This window comes from Sinohyriopsis cumingii, chromosome 13 (assembly GCF_028554795.1).
Source record: "Sinohyriopsis cumingii isolate HCF-2022 chromosome 13, ASM2855479v2, whole genome shotgun sequence".
NCBI classification, from domain to species: Eukaryota; Metazoa; Mollusca; class Bivalvia; order Unionida; family Unionidae; genus Sinohyriopsis; species Sinohyriopsis cumingii.
The window spans coordinates 69,510,894-69,535,067 of NC_142973.1; the positions used below are offsets into that span (position 1 = coordinate 69,510,894).

Consider the following 24,174-nt stretch of genomic DNA (forward strand, 5'->3'; position numbering starts at 1 on the left):
TTCTACAGAGGATCCAAAAAGCCCTGTACAATTCCATACTACTGTTGATCTTCGGGCTCCAATTATGTGCTACAAACTGTGGATGTCCACCCAAAAGTTTAACCAAACTACCATTAAACCTGATGGACAAAGTTTCGGTATCTGAAATTTCATCAGTAGGCGACAAGCCTCTTTATGGTACTCAATCTTAACACTTTTTGGCTCTGTTGAGGGCTTTGCCAAACGCTGTCTCGAACCTGTCAGCAATTGTGCCCACCAATTGTTCACCGCTAAAATAATAGCCTGGAGAATTTTCACAGTATAGATGCATATTAACGGATTGCTTGCTGACTTTGTGTTACCTGAAAACTCGACTTTATTCATCTCATCTTGCAACTGACGTTCAGCATTTCGACCTGGAAAGTGTTTTGAGTTTCAGTGATGTTTTTGATTTGTATAGGGTAAATTATTTCCACCAAAGCCACTTTCCAATGGGCTTCGTGATCCAATTGGATGGCTGAGGTAATTTGGCCGGTAACAACACAAAGTATTGTTGGGAAACACGTCCATGGAACTGTCACTGGGTAACGTTAAGTAAAATTGATTGTTGTTGTTCATAATTCCAGAGTTCTGCTGTCGGAGGGGTCACTGGAAGTCAGAGGAGTGTCTCCGCCCAAAATGTTGTTGTTGGGGTGGTGACTGCTGGAGTGGTGACTGACTCTTGGACGCAAGACTCCCGTTGTTCCCATTCGATGAGTATTTCAGGGAAGGAGTATGAAGAAGGTAACCGATGCAACTGCTCAGTAAAATGGTCCACAATTGTTGGTCTCCTTGTTTCAAACGCAAACTGGCAATAGCAGCACCGATGACACAATACACTACAAATATTTGACAGAAAAAGACGATTTACTTTTTAGGCACACTTTCTCCACACCACACCCACAAGGGTTGCTTTTGTAGATCTTGCAGAGAAGAACTGAGTGAAAGAGTTTTCGTGGTTGTAGTGGCAGCTGAGGCTGTGTTGACGAACATGATGGTTACTTCTTTCTATAGTCGATGACTTGCGAAGTGTTGATCCATTGAATAAAAACTGGGTGGATATCCTTTCCAACGTACTTTGACTTCTTTGACACGTCGTTTTCCCACTTTTCGGGTTCTTCGTTCGAAAATGCTTTTGATGTTGTACACTTCGTATTCTTTTTTGGTGACACGTATTGACTCGGGCAAGTAAAACGTTCCTTTTAACACTTCCCCGTTCATGTCTTCCATTTTATAGACTTCAGGATAACGGACAAGCACTCGTCCAGTGACACGAAACAATTCGGTGGTCCAGTTGGGTAAGTAACCTTTGTCGAAAGTGCGTTTGGTTTTGTCGATGCGCACCCAATCTCCTGCTGCCAACACTCCACCTTTCTTGGGGACAGTCACCGTCGAGGAAGTACTGAATAGGCGCTCAAAAAAAAGTAACTTCGTTGTCGGGAGTGACTTCTTGGGGAGCACGTCCGATGCTTTAATGGTAAGATTGGTTGTACTCTTGGAACAAGTGCGGAAAGACGTCGATGTACGTGATAGTGCGTTGATGTGTAAAATATTTCCACATGCGTTCTATCAGTGTTCGTTGAAAAGTTCCACGATGCTGGCTTTGGGTTTGGAATTCTCGGTGGCGAAAAATGAATGTCACGTTTCTTTAAAGATTGGTTCAGAAATTCGGTGCCTTTGTCGGTTTGCCATGAAAGAGGGTGACGACCACTTTGTTTTAAGACTAATTTTAAGGCTTGCACTAACTCATGCTCAATTTAGAAGTCAATGGCACGACCCAGGCAAATTCGGAAAAGACGTCGATGACACAAAACAAATGTGTAGCCACGATTGTAGGTGGCTAAATGAGAAATATCGGTTAAATCGGCTTGCCACTGATGGTGGATGCCCTCAACTTGGGTGCGACTTCTGGAAAATTTTCGTCGAATGGGTTTGTGTAAAGTGTACGTGCCTTGTTCTTGTAACCATCGTTGCACTTGTGATAAACGGAGATTTTTCAGACGGGTTTTGGCAGCACGATACAATTTCTGAACTCCTCCGTATCCCGCAGAATGGGATGGATTGTACTAAATGTTGGCTAACACCTTTTGTTAATAAGTTACACACTCTTCACTAATGATACTTTTTTCGTGTGGTATTTTCCTGGATTGTAATGCTTTGCGTGTCCGGCGAGCGATAGGTGTCGAGGAGGAGAAGGAGGCTGTCAGAACAGGGGTAATCCGTTCTTGTTTGACTTCTGTCTTCACATTCCTTTTCTCTTCTGTGGAAGAAGGAGTGGTCATCATCTTTTTAATCCATCCAATTCTGGATGTAGGTGGTGTTATTAACTTGCGTACATTCTCTGGTGGTGGTGTTAGCTTGCGTACTTTTTCAGGTGGAGTTTGAAACTCTTCTTTTTTTTAAAAAAAAAAAACACCCAACGGTCCTTTTCAGGGCCACTCATATGCCTCGAAAATATATTTAGTCGATTTTATTGATTAGGTATTGTGCACGTTTTATGTCTATGTCTATATCTCGCCCCCGCGCAGAGCGTTGTTTTATTGGTATAGTTTATGAACTGGCTGAACTTACCCGCTGAACTAGGTGAACTAACCCGCCACCCGCTACCCACCACTCGCTGCACTTACCCGCCACCCGCTGGTCTTACCCACTACCCCCTGTCACTGTTTGTTGTTTGGCCTGATTGAGGTCAGCTCCTTGCAACATTGTTGCCAATGTCTAGAACCATGACGTCACCTCAACTATTCCATTCCTATATTATCCCTTTACAGGCCCAATATTTTTTGTCCCTCTATAGGCCCATGTTAAATTCCCATTTTCCCTATAAATCCTATCCCTATACAGCGCCAGAGGGTATTTTAATGGTAAATCCCATTTCCCCTATCAATCTTGTCCTGATACAGCCCCAGGGCATATTTTAATGGTAAGTCCCATTGTCCCTATTCAGCCCCCATACACTACTCTTGTAGTCTATCATATACCAATCTCCATAGTCTCCATAATTTAATTAACAGAGTGCGTCATTAGTTTGTGTTGGAAGTTCAGATTACATGTGTAAACATGTCCTCATTGTCCATGATGTACCAATCTCCACAGTCTTTTTGTTTCTCTCGGTAATTATGTGCGTCTTTAGTTTGTATTCATAGTTTATTCCGTCTTTGTAAAGATGTCCTCGTTATACACAGTCTCTTCTTTTATCAACTGTTATGTGCATCTTTTTGTTGGTATTGATTGCTTATTACAAGATACAAGAAACAAGATAGCCGCTATCGCTTAACCGGCTTGAAGCAGCTGTTCCGTTTTTAGTGCCGTTTTCATGATATTTGTGCTTGTTGCCTGTCTTCATCTACGTTATTGTGTTCACTATGTATTGGCTGTTCAATTCGTATGTGTTTCTTTATCTCCTTGTTTTGGAAATGAGAACATGTAGACTTTTTCTCAGCTGTCATGCTCCACTGTTTTTTAACAAACCGCCGTCATGTGATACTCGCCAGTCAACCAGTTTATGCTACGATGGACCCTCATTAATTGCTTTAAATGATCACTCCTTGGCTCTCCACTACTACATTGTGCTCTAGACTAAACAAACTGGGACTACATTCATCATTACCTAAATGTAAACAGAAGCGAAAAAAGAACGTTGTTTTAAAGCTGGCCGGCGTAGAACAGGAAGAAGAATTCCAATTATCTCCCTTATTTCGGCTCAACAATTTAAAAAAATTCGACCGTTAATTTAGATAACCTAATTCAAATCCCTATTAATTCGTCAACCTTTGTGTCAACTATCCAAGAGATACCTCTGCGTATTGCATTATTCAATGCCCAGTCAGTAGGACCACTGGAAAAGCGCACAGATAATTAATTTTATCAACGACCAAAATACTGACGTATTTTTCCTGACAGAAACATGGCTAAAAATATCAGGCGATGAGCCCAAGTGTGCGGATCTAACACACACTGGCTACTCCATCAAGTCGTTCCCCCGTAACTCTCGCGGTGGTGGAATTGCTGTCATCACAAAGAACTCCATGATCAAACGTCTTAACCACACCACAACATTCAATTTCGACCACACATCGTTTGAACTAGTCCAAACCACACTCACACTGGAGCAAAGGTCGGTCCATTTTTTCTGACTATACCGTCCTCTTCCTAGTAGAAAAAACAAGCTGGATGAATCTCTCTTTTTGGAGCAGTTTCCTAATCTCCTGGAGTATGGAAATTCAATAGGTGGCATCCTGATTATTCTTGGAGATTTCAACTTTCACTTTGACTGTCCCGGAAACCCAAACACATCAAAACTCATAGATTCAAATAATGTTTTCAACCTCAGTCAGTCAGTTAACCAACCCACCCTTAAACATGGTCACATTTTAGACTGGATTCTTCATAGACCCGATGATAACATCCTACGGTCCTCCCTGGTATCCCATGACCTTGCATCAGATCACCTCTGAATTACATGCCATCTTGATGTATCAGTCCCTTACCCTCCACCTTTATCTGCTACTGAGAGAAACCTCCGTATGATAAATGATGATATGCACGACATCCAAGCAAACCTAACAACTTGATTACCTCCTACAGCAGAACAACTCGATAACTGCCTGCGTTCATTGCTCGACAAACATGCCCCAGCTACCAAGTGCAGAGTCTCAATTCAAAAGTGTTCTCCATGGTATAGCAGTGTTGGGGACCAGCTTCGCACTGCTAAAAGAGACCGCCGTAAAGCTGAGAGGTATTGGCTTTCCACCAGACTCACTATTCATAAGCAAATCTATGAAGCCGCTAAGAAGAATGTCACAAATATAGTCCATGCAGTGAAATCAGCCCACTACACTACTGAGATCATGGAAAGTGTCGGCTTTAAAGAGCTCTTCGAGATTACTAACAAGCTAATGCCAAGGAACAAATCTACACCACTTCCAACTACCTTCTCTCCAGTCGACCTTCCGGACATGTTTGCAAATTTCTTCCGTGACAAAGTACAAACCATTAGAGATAAGCTTGACACCACAATTTCAATTGACTCGTCGTCACCATACAGTTGGGATACAGAATTTGAGCGGCAACTATTAGCAGCATTTGAATCTGTCTCTATGGATTTCGCACGTACAATCCTGATGATGAGTGCGCCAAAGTCATGTGAACTTGATCTAATTCCAACATCACTGCTGCTTGAGTGCTTAGATCCAGTATTGCCTTCACTAACGGATGCTATTAATACCTCTCTTTCATCCGGGGAATTCCCATCATTTTTTCAAAACTGCCATTTTAAAGCCTCTGCTGAAGAAACCAACACTAGACCATAACGATTTAAAGAACTACCGCCCAGTTTCTAATCTCCCATTCATATAAAGAATCTTAGAAAAGGTTGTTCTATTCCAGCTTGTATCTCATCTGAATTCAAACAGTCTTTTTAGTAATGTACAATCTGCATATCGCCCGTTCCACATTACTGAAACTACTCTTCTAAAAGTAGTTAATGACATTCTCTCTGCGTTGGATAGCAGAAAGATTACAGTGCTCATCCTCCTTGAGTTGTCTGCAGCAGTTGACACAATAGACCAATATACATTACTTCACCGTCTCCACAGCCTTACTGTGGGTCAAGTCCTACTTGGTCAACAGGACACAAATTGCATCTGCAAATGGAATACACACCAGCCCAGTTGATCTATGTTGTGGTGTTCCACAGGGGTCTGTTCTTGGACCTGTTCTCTTCATTCTATACACTCAGTCGCTCTCAAGTGTCATAGATCATCATCCAGTGTCTCACCAATGGTACGCTGATGACACCCAAATATACAAATCTAGCCACCCAACTGAAGTTGATGCTACCATCCAAGGTGTCGAGAGGTGCATTTCTGATGTGAAATCATGGATGACATGTAACAAGCTGCAGATGAATGATGATAAAACTGAGGCCATTCTGATCACAACACAAAGACTTTCTCATTCACATCTTTTACCTCAAACAATAAATATCAGCAACACCAACATTAAATTCACACAATCAGTACGAAACCTAGGTGTTACTCTGGACAGTGCTCTCACACTGCACCAACATGTCATGAACATATGCAAGGCTGCATATCTTGAGCTGAGACGCATCAGCTCAATTCGCAAATATATTTTAGTTGATGCCACTAGAACACTTGTGTGTTCATTAGTACTTTCAAGACTGGACTATTGTAACTCAGTTCTGTCTGGTTCATCTCAATATCTACTCCAGAAACTTCAAAAAGTTCAAAACACAGCTGCTATGATCATACTTAGAATACCATGATCACAGCACACCTCCCCGCTACTCTGTACTCTACACTGGCTATCCATTCGATCCAGAACCAAACACAAAATGTGTTATCTATTCTACGTTTCACTGTCGGACTCAGTCCAACATACCTATCCAACCTGACCCGTGTGTACACACCATCAAGATAATTACGCTCCTCTTCTGACAATCGTATACTCATTATTCCCACTATGAAAACGAAGTCATTTTGACAGCGTTCTTTTGCATACCAGGGCCCAGCAACGTGGAATGAATTGCCTACTGACCTTAGACACAAAGACACAGTGATCCCATTCTAGAGTGCTCTCAAAACTCACTTATTTCGACTGCAAGAACAAACTTAAACACCTAATAATGTTTCCTACCTTAAATATTCTCAGCATGTTTTTTTTTATATTTTCTAATTTCATGGTATTTGTTTTGTAATCATATCATTATATGTTTGTTTTTTTAATATATCTTATAGGTGTTGTCTAATGTTGTAAAGCGCTTAGAGCTTCTAAAGATTAGGCGCTATACAAAGTCCTCATTATTATTATTATTATTATGATTATTACATTTGCATAAATATTGAACTGTCTACCATGATACACCAGTATTCATGATTTAGGGAAATCATTACGGTTTTTCTTTAAAAAATAGTACAGACCATCAAAGTAAAAGCGTGCGCTAAATTCTAAGGTCAAAGTGTATGTATGTATGTATGTATGTATGTATGTATGCATGTATGTATGTATGGAACTTGTAAGACTAACGAATTCACCGGCATCAGATTTGATAAAATAAGTCAACGGCAGTGACATTAAAGTGTATTCCATATCAAATGTAAACTACACATGAAAAGTAATTAGTTCTGTAAAATGGATTGTAATATGTAATACCCCCAACCCCCCAACAGATATCCATTATTATAAGTGTTGGATATTTACCATTCTCATTTCCTAAATTAGGGTAACATGTTCATATTCCGACCAGTATGATAATTCCGACCGTGGATGTACGTCCTGCTGTTTACAACAAAGATATGCAAATTACTTGGTGTGGTCTTTGTTTTTATGTATGCACATGCGTATGCAAATTTGTAAAGATGTTTCCAGGCGACGAGGGCATCGCGTGACAAAATGACGTAATTGCCTCAGTATTCTCTCTTCCGCGCGAGTTCAGAAACGGCAACAATATATTTATTTTTTTAATTCAGGACCCTAGTCAGGCATCAATCAACCACGATTTGTATAGCTTTCAATAACATAATAATTATGTTATCGTAGCTTTAAAACAATACTGTGTCTCGCTAAAAATCTTAAAATTGCACCAGTTTTATGATAAATAACAATAGTATGCAATGATCTGTATAGTGGTCGGATTTACTCTAGGTTCTTTATCATAAGAGGGCAATTCCGACCAAGAAACACAAGCTTAAAGAAAATGTAAACTTATTATTAGTTTGTATTGAACTTTGAGGAAAAAACCCCAGAAAGAAATATGTAATTAAAAACAATAAATACAAAATTAAAGGTATAATTCTAAATGAAAATAAATTGTTACTTCTCTCCACACCTATCTCTCTAACAACATCTACAATTATATATATAACAATATCGTTTTCTATCTGCTATCTCTCTATCTGAAAAAAATAAAAACACTTGAAAGCTTTTAAATCTTTCAAGATAAACAAAATCTTTGTTTTTTTATAGATGAAACTTGTTTATGTATGGTCCATATATGGGGGTCGGAATAGCACATATCAAAGGTCGAAATAAACTACAACACGGTCGGATTTACCCCGTGCGTATACAGTCATAATAAAATCACTTTTCAGTAAGAAAAACTCAAATTATGCTTTATGAATAATGAAACTTTTTGCAAGAAGCCCGATTTACTACTTCCCATATCGTTTTTATGTACAAAGTAGTCGGCTTCAATAATGAAGTTGTCAATTTCATGTCAACAACCTCAGAGGTCGGAATATGACCAGAATACCCTATCATGCATTTAATTCATCAAAGATCAACGACCAAGTATTCATTTGCAGATGAAGAGGAACAGTCATAATGATGGCGTATACGTTGTGAATTTCAATAAGTTATAAATAGTTTAAAAAACCCAGATATTTGCATGTTACTTTTGCTAACTCCTGAAAACATCATTTATTATGGAAATTTGCACATTTGTCTATTATAGGGCGATTGTTAGGGGCCATCCATTTAGTACGTACGCAAAATCTGGCAAAATTTTACCCCCCCCCCCCCCCCCATATACATGCGTACATTTGTACACCCCCACCTGCGTACGTACGCTTGACGCCGCCCCCCCCCCCTTCTATAGTACGACCTATATTTAATCCACGCAGAAACCATAAAGGATTATTTACATTAACGTGTTTAATAAAACAGATAGTCCACCGACGTTGAATGTCTGGCTGCATCAAAGAAATAAGCTGCGTCACTTACGTATTAGACAGAGTATTATCGAGGCCCTCCCCCCAACGTTTTCTATGCGTACGTACATTATCAGTAGACACACTCCCCCCATACGCAAGCGTATGCTTTTGGGTCACCCCCTCCCCCCTCTATGCCTACGTACTGAATGGACGGCCCCTTACAAATTTGTAAGTTAGTAAAAGTGGTCTCCCCTTATACAAAGATGGCACCGTCTAGTCTAACTCTGAAAGAATCAGAAACTTGTAAAAAATAAAATAATGTGAAAAATGAAGCGGAGCAGATATGAACAGCTACAGTCCGCAGTATCTTACTACTTAAAAAGACGACAGTATTCAGTAAGTTTATAACCTAAACATATGAGGTCAGACTAAAGTAACACCATTGTGAGTTGTGGTCAACAGGCATTATCAGTCTGGCCCCAGTTTGACTGAGTATCTTAAACTTTAAACCTCAAATTTATATCCATGAGTATCATATTGATTGGTTGGTTACTGATTTATTTTATGAAGAGTTTTCAGCATGCATCTGTGATAAAAATACAGTAATCAAATCTTGAATGGTCTTCACAGGAGTAATTGCTGCATGCACAGGGGTTCGTTACAAAGAACATTTGGAGTATCCGTCCTTGAATCAAGGGATGGGGGTTCTAACCTGTAACAATATAACACAAGGGAAGACACCAATCCGCACCCCTCAGTAGTTCCAACACTGCTAGTTTATCCTAATTGCGTCTGCTAATCTCCAACTTAAGCCAATCGTAATCAAGAATAGTTCAGTTTTCAAAACAGCTCGACACACTTCGTTCAGTTTGTGACTTAATGGAGAAAATGTAATAATTGTTCGCCGATTTGGACGTTGTGACAGATACCGTCTCAGAGGTCTCGCTATGATTTTACAACTATGAGTCCAGGACTCCCATTTTGGTAAAAATAGGAGTCCCACCATCAAAAGTTGCAGTCCCTTCTTTCCTACAGAATCAACACAGATGTGAGTGCATCTATTTTTAGATGGAGCGGTTTTCGTAATGTTATCACTCACTTTAATATAGCTTCATTACAACAGTCCATTGACAGGATTGCAAATTTATGGTTTATTTACTTGTCTACGTCCTTGTAGTAATTTTAGGCAATAGTTAAATAGGTTGGGTCGTCATGACGTCACAAGCATAGCGACCTACTTTCTGCCATATTGTGGAGGTGAAAACAATTGCTTAGTAACAGTACAGTAGCGTTTGTTATGTTCGATATGCAAATCATTTTAGTTTACCTGTATTTTGTTTATTATTTCTGTTTTCTGTTCAGAAGTGATGCATAGTATTCTGTAAAAGCAGGATATAAAACCACAAATGTGTCTGTTGAATATTGTTAAAGACGTAATATATTTTAGGTTGATAAGGGTGATAGTGGTGTGTACGTGCACAGGAGTCTGACTTTTTATCAACAAAGTACGGCGAAATCTCTGACAACATGAAATCATCTTGTCGGTAATATAAATGAACACAAGAAGTGCAAGCATGACCAACACAACCCTCTGCTCGATTCGACTTTTCTCACGCGTCTTTTATCACTTCAGAAACGCAAGAAAACTGAAAAACTACACATATACATTCAAAAGACAGTGACGTACGCATAACTCTCGGACGATCATGTCATGAATCCAATCCACCGAATTAACCTTTATTTTGACCATTACGGTCACAAACCCTTTCTGTTAGAATCCATTGTGTTTGATTGATTTTCTAGAGGTTGCCACCTGGTAAAATTATCTGTTGTTTGTGCTGATATTTTTTTCATAACAGAAAATAATAGTGGAGAAGAAAATATGATACTTATATGAGAGATGTACTATTTATGATGATGATGCTGATGATGAAAATGATTGAGAGAAGAAGGAAAAAAAACCAATAGGAAAGGAGAATATATTACCGATAAGATAAGCTGATTTCATGTCAGAGATTTACCGTACTGTAATGATAAAACGTCAGACTCCTATAGTACGTGTCATGTACATGTGTAAACGACAATATTCTCCAATTAGTGTCAAGGCAGTTTGAAGGCTGTTTGTTATATAGTTTGTGTATTGTATACTTTTCATTTATAAAATGAATATAAATGCAAGGTTCATAAGATCAGTTGGCCATTCTTGCAATGTCTTACGTTTACAAAGAGACACTGGATAGCGATGCTAATGCACGATATTTACATAAACTTAAAAGTTGTGGAAATTAATGATTTTAAATTTTCAGCAAATATTTGGGTAAATTACCCAACAAAATGGCCTGAAGTGACTTGGCCTGATATTTGCAACTATCTTACAGATACACCTGATAAGTTTGTTTTCTAACAAAATATTTTGTTGAAGTAAATTGAACACCTTTTTCTCAAACCTATTTTTCTTTAATTAAACTATATCAAAATCTGAAATTTTCAGTCAGTATTACTTGTGATCCTAATTATTTTTGAAAGTTCTCATTAATTTATATTTTTCCATAATTATTATTCTTTTTTTGTCCTATTAAATCTTAGGCATATTTTAAAATGTTGTACAAATGTCACCCACACGTTCCTAAAGTCCCTATAACAATGGCGGTCGTTTTCACCTCGGCGGTCGTAACTATGCACTGAAAATGCCCGGATGTGAAAAAGTGCCCGGATTCCCGACCCAACCTATAGTATCTGATTTGCTGTTTTTCCACCTGTATTTTCGCAAATATGTGTTAAGTCGGAAAAACAGCTTAGACCTTAAAGCACATCTCACGAATTCCACGACATAGCATTGTCCCATACGTTTCTGATCTACATAATTTGCATTTTAAAGTTAAATTGTTAATAAAATAATACCTTGGCTTTGCTTTCAATGATTTGTATATTTTTCTGAAAATATTTGCCCAATGATTTACGAAAATTGACAGTCTAATAAACTGGTACATCCTAGACTTAGCAAAGTACGCCATTATTTCCCTTTAGATCTACTGGTTCACTTACAGTTTCAAACTAATTTTATGACGAAATAGTGTACAAGAGGCAGTTAATATATATCCAGATCACCAATTCTGATCTTAAAGCACACGTTTGTATGTTTTATCATCAAAGGATATCATGCAGGAAATTGATAGTTGCTACCTTACTCGGAAAAGGGTTAATGGTCAGTCAGCTATTAAAACATATGCTTGTGAATGGACAAGAGTTTGTTTGTCAACGTAATTGATATCAAAGCTAGGCCTAGCTACTGATGTCTTGATGAATACATTTCGCTACAACACTAGAACTAACGGGGCTAAGGCGAGGGACAATTAAAATAAAGTATGGTCAGTCAATGTACCTCTTAAATAGCGCTTGTTCGTCCATCTGAGTGATACTGAATTTTGTCAATCCAAGTAAGGACTTATTCCAAACACTAAGCTAGGTATCACACACTTTCTTACACTTAGCTACTGTCCTATCTGAACTATCAATTCTAGCAGCTTTAGCACTCTTCTGAATCTCGTCAGTCTTTGTAAGTTTGCCGTTTAACTCCAAAATACTTATCCAAATTTACGAATAGCATTTTGTCTAAGTCTCAACATGTCTTGATTCTGAGGTCAAGTGCACTACTTATTCTGATACATTTGGAAATGAACACAATAACGAAATCTAAAGTTGTTTATTTGATGTGCTTTTGTAAATGACCGCATGTACATCTCTGGGTCTTTCTGACTCTGAATTCAATCACTGTAAATATAAGTACATTCCCACTCAGCCGCTAGTCAAAGCCTTTGATCTTGCTGCCCAGCTATTGCATCATATTCTTTTTGATGCACTCTTATAATGGCAACATGTATGTACATCAAGGGGTCTTTCAGTCACTGAATTCTGTCATTGTAAATATCGGCACAGCTAACTGATCAAAACATTTTCCCACAAAGCATGTGGCTGAACCTATTACATATGTATGGAGGACTCCCGCCTCAGTGATTTTCTGTGTCCCAGATAAAAAATTGGCATCCAAATACGCGTAATTAAGCGTTTCCGAGATCTCTGCGTCTAGAAGTGCCATTTTGCATTCGGATAGTCTAGGATTTCACCATGTACTGTGCAGCAATGTAACTGCAATCAGTACCAAATTTACCAGAATCAATATTTGTTTTTGCCACCAAAATTAAATTGCATCACAATGTACATTAACGATATTTACTGCGGACTCAAGGTTGTTCGGATCTTACCTTTCGGTCAATGGTGAATCCAAGACTGTCCGAATGCAAAATGGCACTTCTATACGGTATTTGTCCCAATGTCCAAATTGATGAACAATTATTGCATTTTCTCCATTATGCCACAGATTGAATGAAGTGTGTGGAGCTGTTTTGAAAATTGAATTATTCTTGATTACGACTGGCTTAAGTTGGAAATTAGCAGAAGCAATTAGGATAAACTAGCAGTGTTGGAACTACCTAGGGGTGCAGATTGGTGTCTTCCCTTGTGTTATATTGTTACAGGTTAGAACCCCCATCCCTTGATTCAAGGATGGATACTCCACATTTTCTTTGTAACAAATCCCTATGGCTGCAAGTGAGGAAATTTTTCTATTTGTTTATGTGGAACCCTGGTCATGTTGTACCCAGGCCAATAATATTATGTCGCACCCAGTGCTAAAGATATGTGCCTTCTTATAACATGGCTGCTAAGTTTCATTTAGTCTGATAAATTAGCCCCACAAATCTGTGTTGATACTGATGGACGATGTTGTTGTGCCTCAACCGAAAAGCAATATCATCACGGGTGAAGGGCTGATTTATAGGCCTAAGTTTCAATATGTAGAGTTAACTGCAGATAAAGTTCCCAGAGCGAAATTACCTTACAGCTTAATAGAAAGTCACTTATACATGTGGAAGGGTGTTTACAGCATCATCTCCCTACGAGTGGAAATCAAAGCACCTTTATATTCATTATTTCAGTAATTTAAGCTACTGTCCTATATAATCCGAGTTTCCTACAGTCCTAACCACCCCATTTTTGATATTTGGATGTTTACATTGGTGTATAGGGTCAGAGTCATTTGCCTATCAAAAAGTTGTGATTTGCCAACACCACACCATGTGGTGTCAGCATAGGGTAGCCACCTACTACTAGGCATAGCAAACTTAATTGACCTTACATTGAGTCGTACCTACCATAATTAGATAAGATGATTTATCTTTTCAGAAATTGCAAGTGTAGGACTTGTTTTGTCATTAATCTACTATCAGATGAGACAAAACTACAGCATCAATGAAATTTGACCTCACATCACTAGCCTAATTGCACAACCAACATGTCAGTGACATCAGAGATCCAGTGGTCATGTGATGTCAACAATAAACCAATTTCCATGCTGCATGCATAATTTCAAATTATTAGATGAAAGTCACGTGATATTTGTAAAACAATCAATGCACACTTAATTCTTAACATATTTATTCCAAGATTAACAGCCAGAAATGTGTTAGTATCACAGCAACCTGGAGAAAGCCAGATTCATCAAGCATGGAACATGTGTTATTGCTGTTTTTGTGGGTATCACACAAATACAACAGTGACAGGTTTCTGGTTGTTAGTTCTGAGACTAAATATTTTGAGAAGTTTCAGTTCTTTCATTTTATATAAACATTCTGTGACAATCATTTATATTTTCGAGTTGTTTTTCCTAAAGCAAACACTGGAAATGGGTTATTGTTGATATCATGTATATATTGAATTTCTGCAAAGAGGTCTAGACAAGCGCTTATAGACTGTTTGGGAGACAGATGCATGGCAGGAGAGGGTTTGGGTCACTAGGACTATCCCCTCTCCCATTCCTTGGTTAGGAAAGGGAGGTGGGATAGAGTACTTCCTATTTGAAGGTCTGCTAGGCGTTGTAAACCTGACTAATGACAAGGTCTAATTCGAGGATGCTCATTGGACAGGGGCTTCATTTGTTTGAAAAACGTGGCAGATAGCCTTTGAGGGTGATTCACATTTTCATGTTTCCTGGTCGATTGTAATGGTCAGTTGAGAAGGACCAATGTTGTTGATCCAGCAAGTCCTGAGAAGTCACTATAGGGATGACTCCTCCAAAACAGGGTATCAGCATCAACTGGAGCATCCCTTAAAATGTCTTTACAATGATTAAGCAGGACCTTTGAAGTGTCCAGAGCAACATCATGGCAGATATGCAGAAATTCCACTGACAATACAATTGCATGAGAAAGTACATATAGATATCTTGGGTGCTGCTTCCAGCATGCATTGTAAGGTGGTTGGATTCAACAGTGGTTCTTTCAGTATACTAAATGATGTCAGCATGTGACACTCTAATCATGAGTAACCTGACATTCTGTTCTATGACTTCCATTGTTTTGATGGGAAGGTGTGCCCACGCTTCTGTTGAAATAACCACTTTGAATAAACCAGCATCAGATTGGGGAGGTTTATTAAGCCACTTTAGGGAATTTACCCTGTAACTATTAAACTGGAGAGCAGGGGTCCCATCATTGAAGAAGGGACTCACCAGCCTTGACATTGTCGAACAACATTTTTGACATGCTGCAAACCTCAGAGAAAGTTCCTCAATCTTGGAGGAATGAGGAAGAAGTAATAGGTCTGGTTGAGGTTGTATCCCTTAGATTTTTTCAAAAAATGGAACGTATTTTCTTGGACTGTGTGCTTGATGGTTTCATGCATAACTTAAGTCCAGGGGTAGTGGGCAGTAGATTTCATTTAATGCTTTATCAAAGGACCAGACTTCATCCTGATTATTCCATTGAGAGGAAGCATGGGCCTGGTAGGAGGACACCTACCTCAAACTCGTTGGAGTCACTGAGGATGCATCATCATCAACTAGCATACTCAGAACTAGGGATTGGTTGGGTATCAGAGAGGGTATTGGTGCACATTCCTTAATTAGAATGGTTACAAACGGGAAGACAAGAGTGTCCCAATAACTTTCTTGTGGTTACATGGACCTACAAAAGGTTCTAACAGTACTCTGTTAAAAAGAAAAGGAAATAATATATGTATATACATGTATTGTACCATATAATCACCTTATTTGTAAGCAGTGCATAATATATATGCCCTTGTGTATACATTAGGTAAATAACTGACTATCCATTTTACCTTTACTTTTCCTTTATCAGTAAAGATGTGTGATACTGTAACCTTATTGAGGAAAACAAATGTAAATACACATGGAATTACAGTGAGAACAAGAGTGAGGATATTATAAATATACAATGACAACCCTAAATATTTTTTACTGTCGATAATATTTCCAATGAGAAGAATCTGCATGTCTTTCATTGCTCTTTTTATTACACTATAAAATAGTCTCAGTGTAATTCAGCTGAATATTTTAGAAAAATGTACTCAAAACCAAAAGGGTACTTTATGTCCCTTAAAGAATTGAAATTCTAAAAGGAGAAACAATTTACTGGTATGGATATTTAAAATACGGAACGGATAATGGAACACCAAGATATTCTTGGAAGAAAAACTGTTGATGGAAGACCGCTAATGCAGTACACGATTTCCTACAGGCAGCTTTTCTCTTGTGACTTGGTCTTTGTAATGTCCAAACAGAACAGTACACGATTTCCTACAGGCAGCTTTTCTCTTGTGACTTGATCTTTGTAATGTCCAAACAGAACAGTACATGATTTCCTACACGCAGCTTTTCTCTTGTGACTTGATCTTTGTAATGTCCAAACAGAACAGTACACGATTTCCTACAGGCAGCTTTTCTCTTGTGACTTGATCTTTGTAATGTCCAAAAAGAACAGTACACGATTTCCTACAGGCAGCTTTTCTCTTGTGACTTGATCTTTGTAATGTCCAAAAAGAACAGTACACGATTTCCTACACGCAGCTTTTCTCTTGTGACTTGATCTTTGTAATGTCCAAACAGAACAGTATACACGATTTCCTACAGGCAGCTTTTCTCTTGTGACTTGATCTTTGTAATGTCCAAACAGAACAGTACACGATTTCCTACAGGCAGCTTTTCTCTTGTGACTTGATCTTTGTAATGTCCAAACAGAACAGTACTGTTACTGTACACGATTTCCTACAGGCAGCTTTTCTCTTGTGACTTGATCTTTGTAATGTCCAAACAGAACTGAATTCATGAAAAAGATGACAGTTCTTCACGTGACATAAGTCAGGTGCATTATTTAATTGTCATACATGTACTAACAATGTTAATTATTGCATTATTAAAATTAGTTGTACCACCTTCCAAATGAAACCTATATATTAAATCAAAACTTTTATTGCATCAAACAGATATTAATACAAATACAGGTTGTGAGGACTTGCACTTAAATAGAAACAATATACTTGCTGGTAAACATGCACAGTGAACAGCATTGATGGACACTTTACTTTGACCTCAGAGTATTTAATTACTCATAATATTTTCAAATTATTCAAAGCCATACAACTGTAGATACAAGTGTTGTGTAAGGAATACTGTCATGAAATGGATAAACACAGTGAAAACCATACATCTGTTTATGAATGGGAAATGTGGCATGAAAATGCAAAAATGCTTTGATTTGTTTGTATTTTTGTGCACTGCAAAACTTTTAGAGTTTCCAACATTACCCTGGAATTTATAAAATAGTTTTGCATGTTTGCACCTATAAGATGATTCCAACTTAGCACAAATCTAATGTTCAGTCAAAAAACATTACTTATTAAGTAAGTATGTATAGTACACACTGTATACTTGTACACATGGTATTCACATGTGACATATTGTATATATAGTGTGATCAATATTTCTCTATTTTTATTTCATATAACAGAAAATGTCATCTCAGTATGTGGGTAAGTGTGGCCACAAGAAAGGCCCATTGGAGACTCACCCAGACTGCTAAACGTGTGCAAAATGCACACAGAAAAAAACTGCTGTATATTTTGTACATCATAGTCTAATTAAATCTGGAATCCAGCCAGTTCCTTTGCTGAGGTCCTAGATCACAAGAGTCCTCTTGGGTCCCTGGAGATTATGGAACAGGTCTTGTCAGAGACACAAGAGGCCTATCATGAAGGAGGGCTGAATGCTTGAGGATCACATATCCATTCCACCACCACCACCAGCAGAGGAGTAGCTGAGTGCTTGTCACATTTATCTTTTGTGAGGCAGGAGCATCAGAACGTGGCACACCCTCACAGTGGTGGATCAGAGGCACAGAAATAGGAGGCTCATATCTTGAGAGTTAACATTCATTTAGTGAGACTGCTAATAAGTCATGGTTTCATTGGGATTAAATGAAAATGCATGCAAATTGAGGATGTGCTTAAGTGCAACATACTGCTAGGTAAAATTTTCTTCAGGTATCATTTTCTTTAAAAAAAATCTCAGAAGTGTTGTTGGGATTTTTGAAATATTGACAGCAATTAGTTTCAAGTCATCATGAAATCTCATGCTGCATAAATTTACACAGTTTGATTAAAATCAGATCTCCACTATCCTTTGTAAAGATCAAACAGCAATGGCATATGGGTCATGTTCTGGTGATCTTTGAACTAACCAATGGAAATGTAGCTTTGAGAAATCTGAAAGTGAATCAAAATGTTCTGCACACATTGATGTTGTTCACCTATTCTGCTCAGTCTCCCAAACATCAAGATATAAGACTTCATCTGATTGGATGATGAAATTAGCAATTATGGTAATAACATGGGTCACTAGAATAATGACCACTGAGTGATCGCTGTCAGATCCTCAAGTAGGACAGTGGAGATCTGATTTTAATCAGATTTACATTTACTTTTTTTCTCATCAAGGAAGCTGAGACAGCTCAAAAGAAGGAATGTAGGGGTCGCTGCAATCTGGAAGAGATGGCACTGAATAACTCTTTGTCAGGGGAGATAACAACAGACAATACTCTGACCTTCAGCAGCATTTCGGGTGATGCAACTGTATGTGAACAACAGTACTCCAGGTACAGTATTTTTTATATGTTTACATACCTGAGCTGAGAATTTCATAACAGTACAGTAACACACTTGTGTACCTGAGTAGAGAATTTAATAATAATGCAGTAATTCATTTTATGCATGAGGAAATAATTTCATGATACAGTGATACATTTGCATATTTATATTGTGTGTTTAACTGTTGTCCATGATTGTAGATTATATTTTAAGATAATGATCATTTGTTTACTTGAATTTGAGTTCAGGACCTTGGTTTTTCTCTGGGAAGTTCTATTGTCTGCCTGGTTTTTTGTCATGATGTTTACTTGAATTTAAATTCAATGCCTGACCCTGTTTCTAGTTTGGTATTTTCTGGAAGACAACTTGTTTATGAATTTGATTGGAAAGTGACCCATGGGCAGTTATTTACTTGTGTCCTAATGTCAGTCTGAGGAATCACTTTTAGTATGTTAAGGTATAATTTGGGAGAACTTATTTATCTAAATTATTTATTGGAATTACAAAGTGCTCATTAACTAGGCTCTAAGTCACACTACACATGATGGGTATAGGCTCTTAGTCACACTACACATGATGGGTATATGCGCTAAGTCATATAAGTCACTATATATGATGGGTATAGGCTCTAACTCACACTATACATGATGGGTATAGGCTCTTAAGTCACACTACACATGACGGGTATATGCTCAAAGTCACACTGCACATGATGGGTATAGGCTCTAACTCACACTATACATGATGGGTAGAGGCTGTAAGTCACACTACACATGATGGGTATAGGCTCTAACTCACACTATACATGATGGGTATAGGCTCTAAGTCACACTACGCATGATGGGTATAGGCTCTAACTCACACTATACATGATGGGTATAGGCTCTAAGTCACACTACACATGATGGGTATAGGCTCTAACTCACACTATACATGATGGGTATAGGCTCTAAGTCACACTACGCATGATGGGTACAGGGTCAAAGTCACACTGCACATGATGGGTATATGCTCTAAATCACAATGCACATGTTGGGTATAGGCTATAAGTCATTTTACTGCACATGATGGGTATAGGCTCTAAGTCACACTATACATGATGGGTATATGCTTAAAGTCACACTACACATGATGGATATAAGCTCTAAGTCATTTTACTGCACATGATGGGTATAGGCTCTAAGTCACATTACACATGTTGGGTATAGGTTCTAAGTCATTTTACTACACATGATGGGTATAGGCTTAAAGTCACACTACACATGATGGATATAAGCTCTAAGTCATTTTACTGCACATGATGGGTATAGGCTCTAAGTCACATTACACATGTTGGGTATAGGTTCTAAGTCATTTTACTACACATGATGGGTATAGGCTTAAAGTCACACTACACATGATGGATATAAGCTCTAAGTCATTTTACTGCACATGATGGGTATAGGCTCTAAGTCACATTACACATGTTGGGTATAGGTTCCAAGTCATTTTACTACACATGATGGGTATAGGCTCTAAGTCACATTACACATGTTGGGTATAGGCTCTAAGTCATTTTACTACACATGATGGGTATAGGCTTAAAGTCACACTGCACATGATCTATGTATATACATTAAACTAGTAGTCCAGATAACTAAATGAAATTTGGTACACACAATAAACTAGTAATCCAGATAACTAAATGAAACTGGGTACACACAATAAACTAGTAATCCAGATAACTAAATGAAACTGGGTACACACAATAAACTAGTAATCCAGATAACTAAATGAATCTTGGTACACACATTAAACTAGTTATCCAGATAACTAAATGAAACTTGATACACACATTAAACTAGTAATCTAGATAATTAAATGAAACTTGGTATGCATAAAAGTAGTAATCCAGATATATAAATAAAACCTGGTACACATTAAACTAGTAATCTAGATAATAAAATGAAACTTGGTACCCATGCAATTAATAATCCAGATATGTAAATAAAACCTGGTACACAGAAAACTAGTAATCCAGATAACTAAATGAAACTTGATACACACATTAAACTCGTAATCCAGATAACTAATTGAAACTTGGTACCCATAAAATTAATAATCCAGATATGTAAATAAAACCTGGTACACATAAAACTAGTAATCAAGATATCTAAATGAAACTTGGTACACATTAAACTAGTAATCCAGCTAACTAAATGAAACTTGGTACCCATAAAATTAATAATCCAGATATATAAATAAAACCTGGTACACATACAACTAGTAATCAAGATATTTAAATGAAACTTGGTACACATAAAATTAGTAATCCAGATATCTAAATGAAACTTGGTGCACATTAAACTAGTAATCCAGATATACCTTTTTGTTGATAACAAGTCTTTAATTATCCAGTTCTCCAAGTAAAAATATTTTCAATAAACAGGCCCAGCCCTGACGTAAATTCCACAATTTGCTGACTCCAATTTCCATGTGTCAGACTTGACCTATTTTGTTTACTATTATTTGTCACTCAGTATTGCAGTTGCTTTACTTACAAATTGAAAGGAAATAAACAGACATATTGAATTGACTTGTGTCTTAATTTAGATCATATATTATTACACATACATCAGTGTTTTACTCTCGGTCCTGAGTTCAGCCATTGTCCAATCAATGTCCTCCTTGCTCACTGATCAGCAGTGTTAATGTTCATCAGCATCTGTAGGATATCTTGCTTTATACAATTTCTCTGTACACTTTTGATGTTGTTCGTAGGTGCTGCCTAATATTGAACCAGTGTTGCATTACACTAGTGTAAGCGTGAGCAAGGGACAGCTCAGTTATTATTAATTAATCTTAAAACAGCTTGTACAGTGCAATAGTAACTAAACAAGACATAAAATAAAAATTACTCAAATGTTCCCATCTAAATCATTCTTGGTCAGTCTTTCCTTTTACTCTCACCTCTGCCAAATGACAGCCCTTGTTTTAATTCAAGACTCAAAAGCCATCATGAACCACATTTGATCCCTTTATTACTAATAATAACTATATAAAAAAAGTATCCCTCATTTTGTCTAAACTCTTCATATTACAATATTTTAATCATCAATTAACAGTTCATTGTGTATATGTGTTAGCACTAATCCTATTACTCAGTGACACATCATTAAACTGGTTGTAACAACTACTGGAATATTTCTGGTACCAGCAGACTTGTTCTGGCTGGCTTCTGTAATTTTCAAAAGTGGTTGAGTTCAACTGTAAAACAGTATGTGCAGTAGACAGCCTTAATTACGGTATTTTGCCCCAATACCAGTAGAATCACATGAATGGTAAATCCGTGAGCACTAATTATTGGTAACCCAGGCAATCTATTCACGTTCTTCATTTTGTAAAGAATGTTTACGGCTTTCAATAGAAGTATGATAAGCAGATGATCTTCAAAAGGGGCATAAATGTGAACAAGTATTAATAATTCACTAGTCTTTCAGCAGCTTGAAAATAAACTCGTGCTTTTCATCAGCAGGATTGAAGTTTTATCAGGCAATTAGACTTTTTACTTTTTCAAATTGCCCAACAGCCATTTCACTTAGAATTACAGAAGGGAGCCGATCTTAATTTAGAGGTACCTCAGGTATCAGGCTATCAGAGTCTTTGAGCACTGATATAAATAATTTAACATTTCTTCCATTTATTTTAGCTACATACATTCATCCTTCACACATTCATTTCCAGACCATGACTCCAAAAATGTTCTGGTTATTTGTATGTAATCTGTTAAACATAATAGTGTAATGTAACTGATCTGCTTTTGCTTTTCACAATTCTTCATTTTCAGTATTTTTAAATTTTGTATCTGACTGTCTTTCAGTCCATTTGTTATCCACACTTTCATTTCCATGTCAAGCAACTTGGTACTCATGGCAAAGCAACTTGGTACTCATGGCAAAGCAACTTGGTACTCATGGTAAAGCAACTTGGTACTCATGGCAAAGCAACTTGGTACTCATGACAAAGCAACTTGGTACTCATGGTAAAGCAACTTGGTACTCATGGTAAAGCAACTTGGTACTCATGGCAAAGCAACTTGGTACTCATGGCAAAGCAACTTGGTACACACATCAAGTAACTTACCGGTAGTACTCATGGCAAGCAACTTGGTACTCATGTCATGCAGCTTGCATACAGGTGCCCTTTGATACTTAGAATACTGTCAATAATACTGTCAATAATTTTTTATGTTACGATGGAAACAAAGTGTAGCATAAGTAGTATATAAATGAAAGTAATGGACATTGGGGTACATTCAGTTAGAGTTTTTACATAAGCAAGGGACTTGTGGGGGGGTAGAGATGTAATCTCTAGACAAATCTTGTTTTAAATAATACATATTTGAATTATTTGTATATTAAAGTATATCTGTTAATTACCAGTTAAGGAGGTCAGTATGGTTTGGAAGTTAAAGGCTGTGAGAGGTTTATAGAAAACTTTGCTATGATCAATAGTTAATTGTCTTGTTTTGTTGTTTGATGTCCATTCAGCTCATGACTATAAATAATTTTTTGTTTGTGCAGGTTTAAAAACTTTGTTCAGGAGTCATCAGATCCCCTCAGGACAGAATTGCAAAGCCTGCTGTTTCCTCTCTTTGTTCATATCTATCTTGAACTACTCTGTAATGGACACAAAACACCAGGTAGGTGGTATGTAGGTTTGATAGCTTTCAGGCATATGCAAAACCAAAATAAAACCACCATTTTACACCTCACCTTAAGTCATAAGTCGCATTAAAAGTCGTTCCATTGTTTCCATTTAATAGTTCTTTGCATGTGCAGATTCTATGCTAGTTATGCTAATCCAGTCTGATTATCTTATACAGTTCCTTAGCTAGTTGCATCTCTGCAACAACCTTGTGTTTTGCAGCAGTTTACTTTATACAGTACAGCTCCCAAATTGATTGCAGTTCTGCAGCACCCTTGTTAGTTGCAGTACTGCATATACTTGCTTATAAGTCTATTGAAACTGCTAACATCAAAACTCTTGATCTGCCTTAGCATAATGCGCCTGCAGATCAGGTTCTATCTTGTTTTTTCTACCATGGATCTTGGTCTCATTTTAACTTCAGTATTCACTCATTAACCATAATAATAAATACCCATGTAATCTTAATTACTTTTCTTTTCAAAATAATAAATCATAAGTTAAATGACAAATTATGCATTGGCATAAATTTAGTCTTGTTTGTTGTTAATTTAACCTTTCAATAAATGAAATTGTCCTTGCTGATGGTGCAACTTTAACCTTGAAATTACATTACACTAGCAGCAGTCATAGATGTTACGTTGCAGTTTGGTTGACCATGAATGTTTTAATTGCCCAATACATTGTCTTAAAATGGATATTTATTGCCATCTTACAGTTTTTATCACCTTTAGCATTTTTGACCTATGATGTTGGGAGCTGCAGTGGCTTAGTGGTTAGCAGTCTGGACAAAGGACCA

The 24,174-nt window shown here is 37.5% G+C and overlaps 1 protein-coding gene across 3 annotated transcripts in view; it reads left to right on the forward strand.

Moving 5' to 3' along the window:
- LOC149785792 (TAF5-like RNA polymerase II p300/CBP-associated factor-associated factor 65 kDa subunit 5L) overlaps positions 1-24,174 on the forward strand; it is a 105,927-nt gene that overhangs the window by 31,656 nt on the left and 50,097 nt on the right. For 2 of the 3 annotated variants that reach the window (XM_089979719.1, XM_089979721.1), the window contains exons 1-3: positions 8,949-9,089; positions 18,540-18,697; positions 23,252-23,370. In XM_089979719.1, coding sequence (XP_089835845.1) covers positions 9,021-9,089; positions 18,540-18,697; positions 23,252-23,370 — 346 coding nt within the window. In that variant the 5' untranslated portion in view covers positions 8,949-9,020. Of the gene's footprint in view, positions 1-8,948; positions 9,090-18,539; positions 18,698-23,251; positions 23,371-24,174 lie in introns of those variants that run through there. The other variant, XM_089979722.1, reaches the window with a different exon arrangement.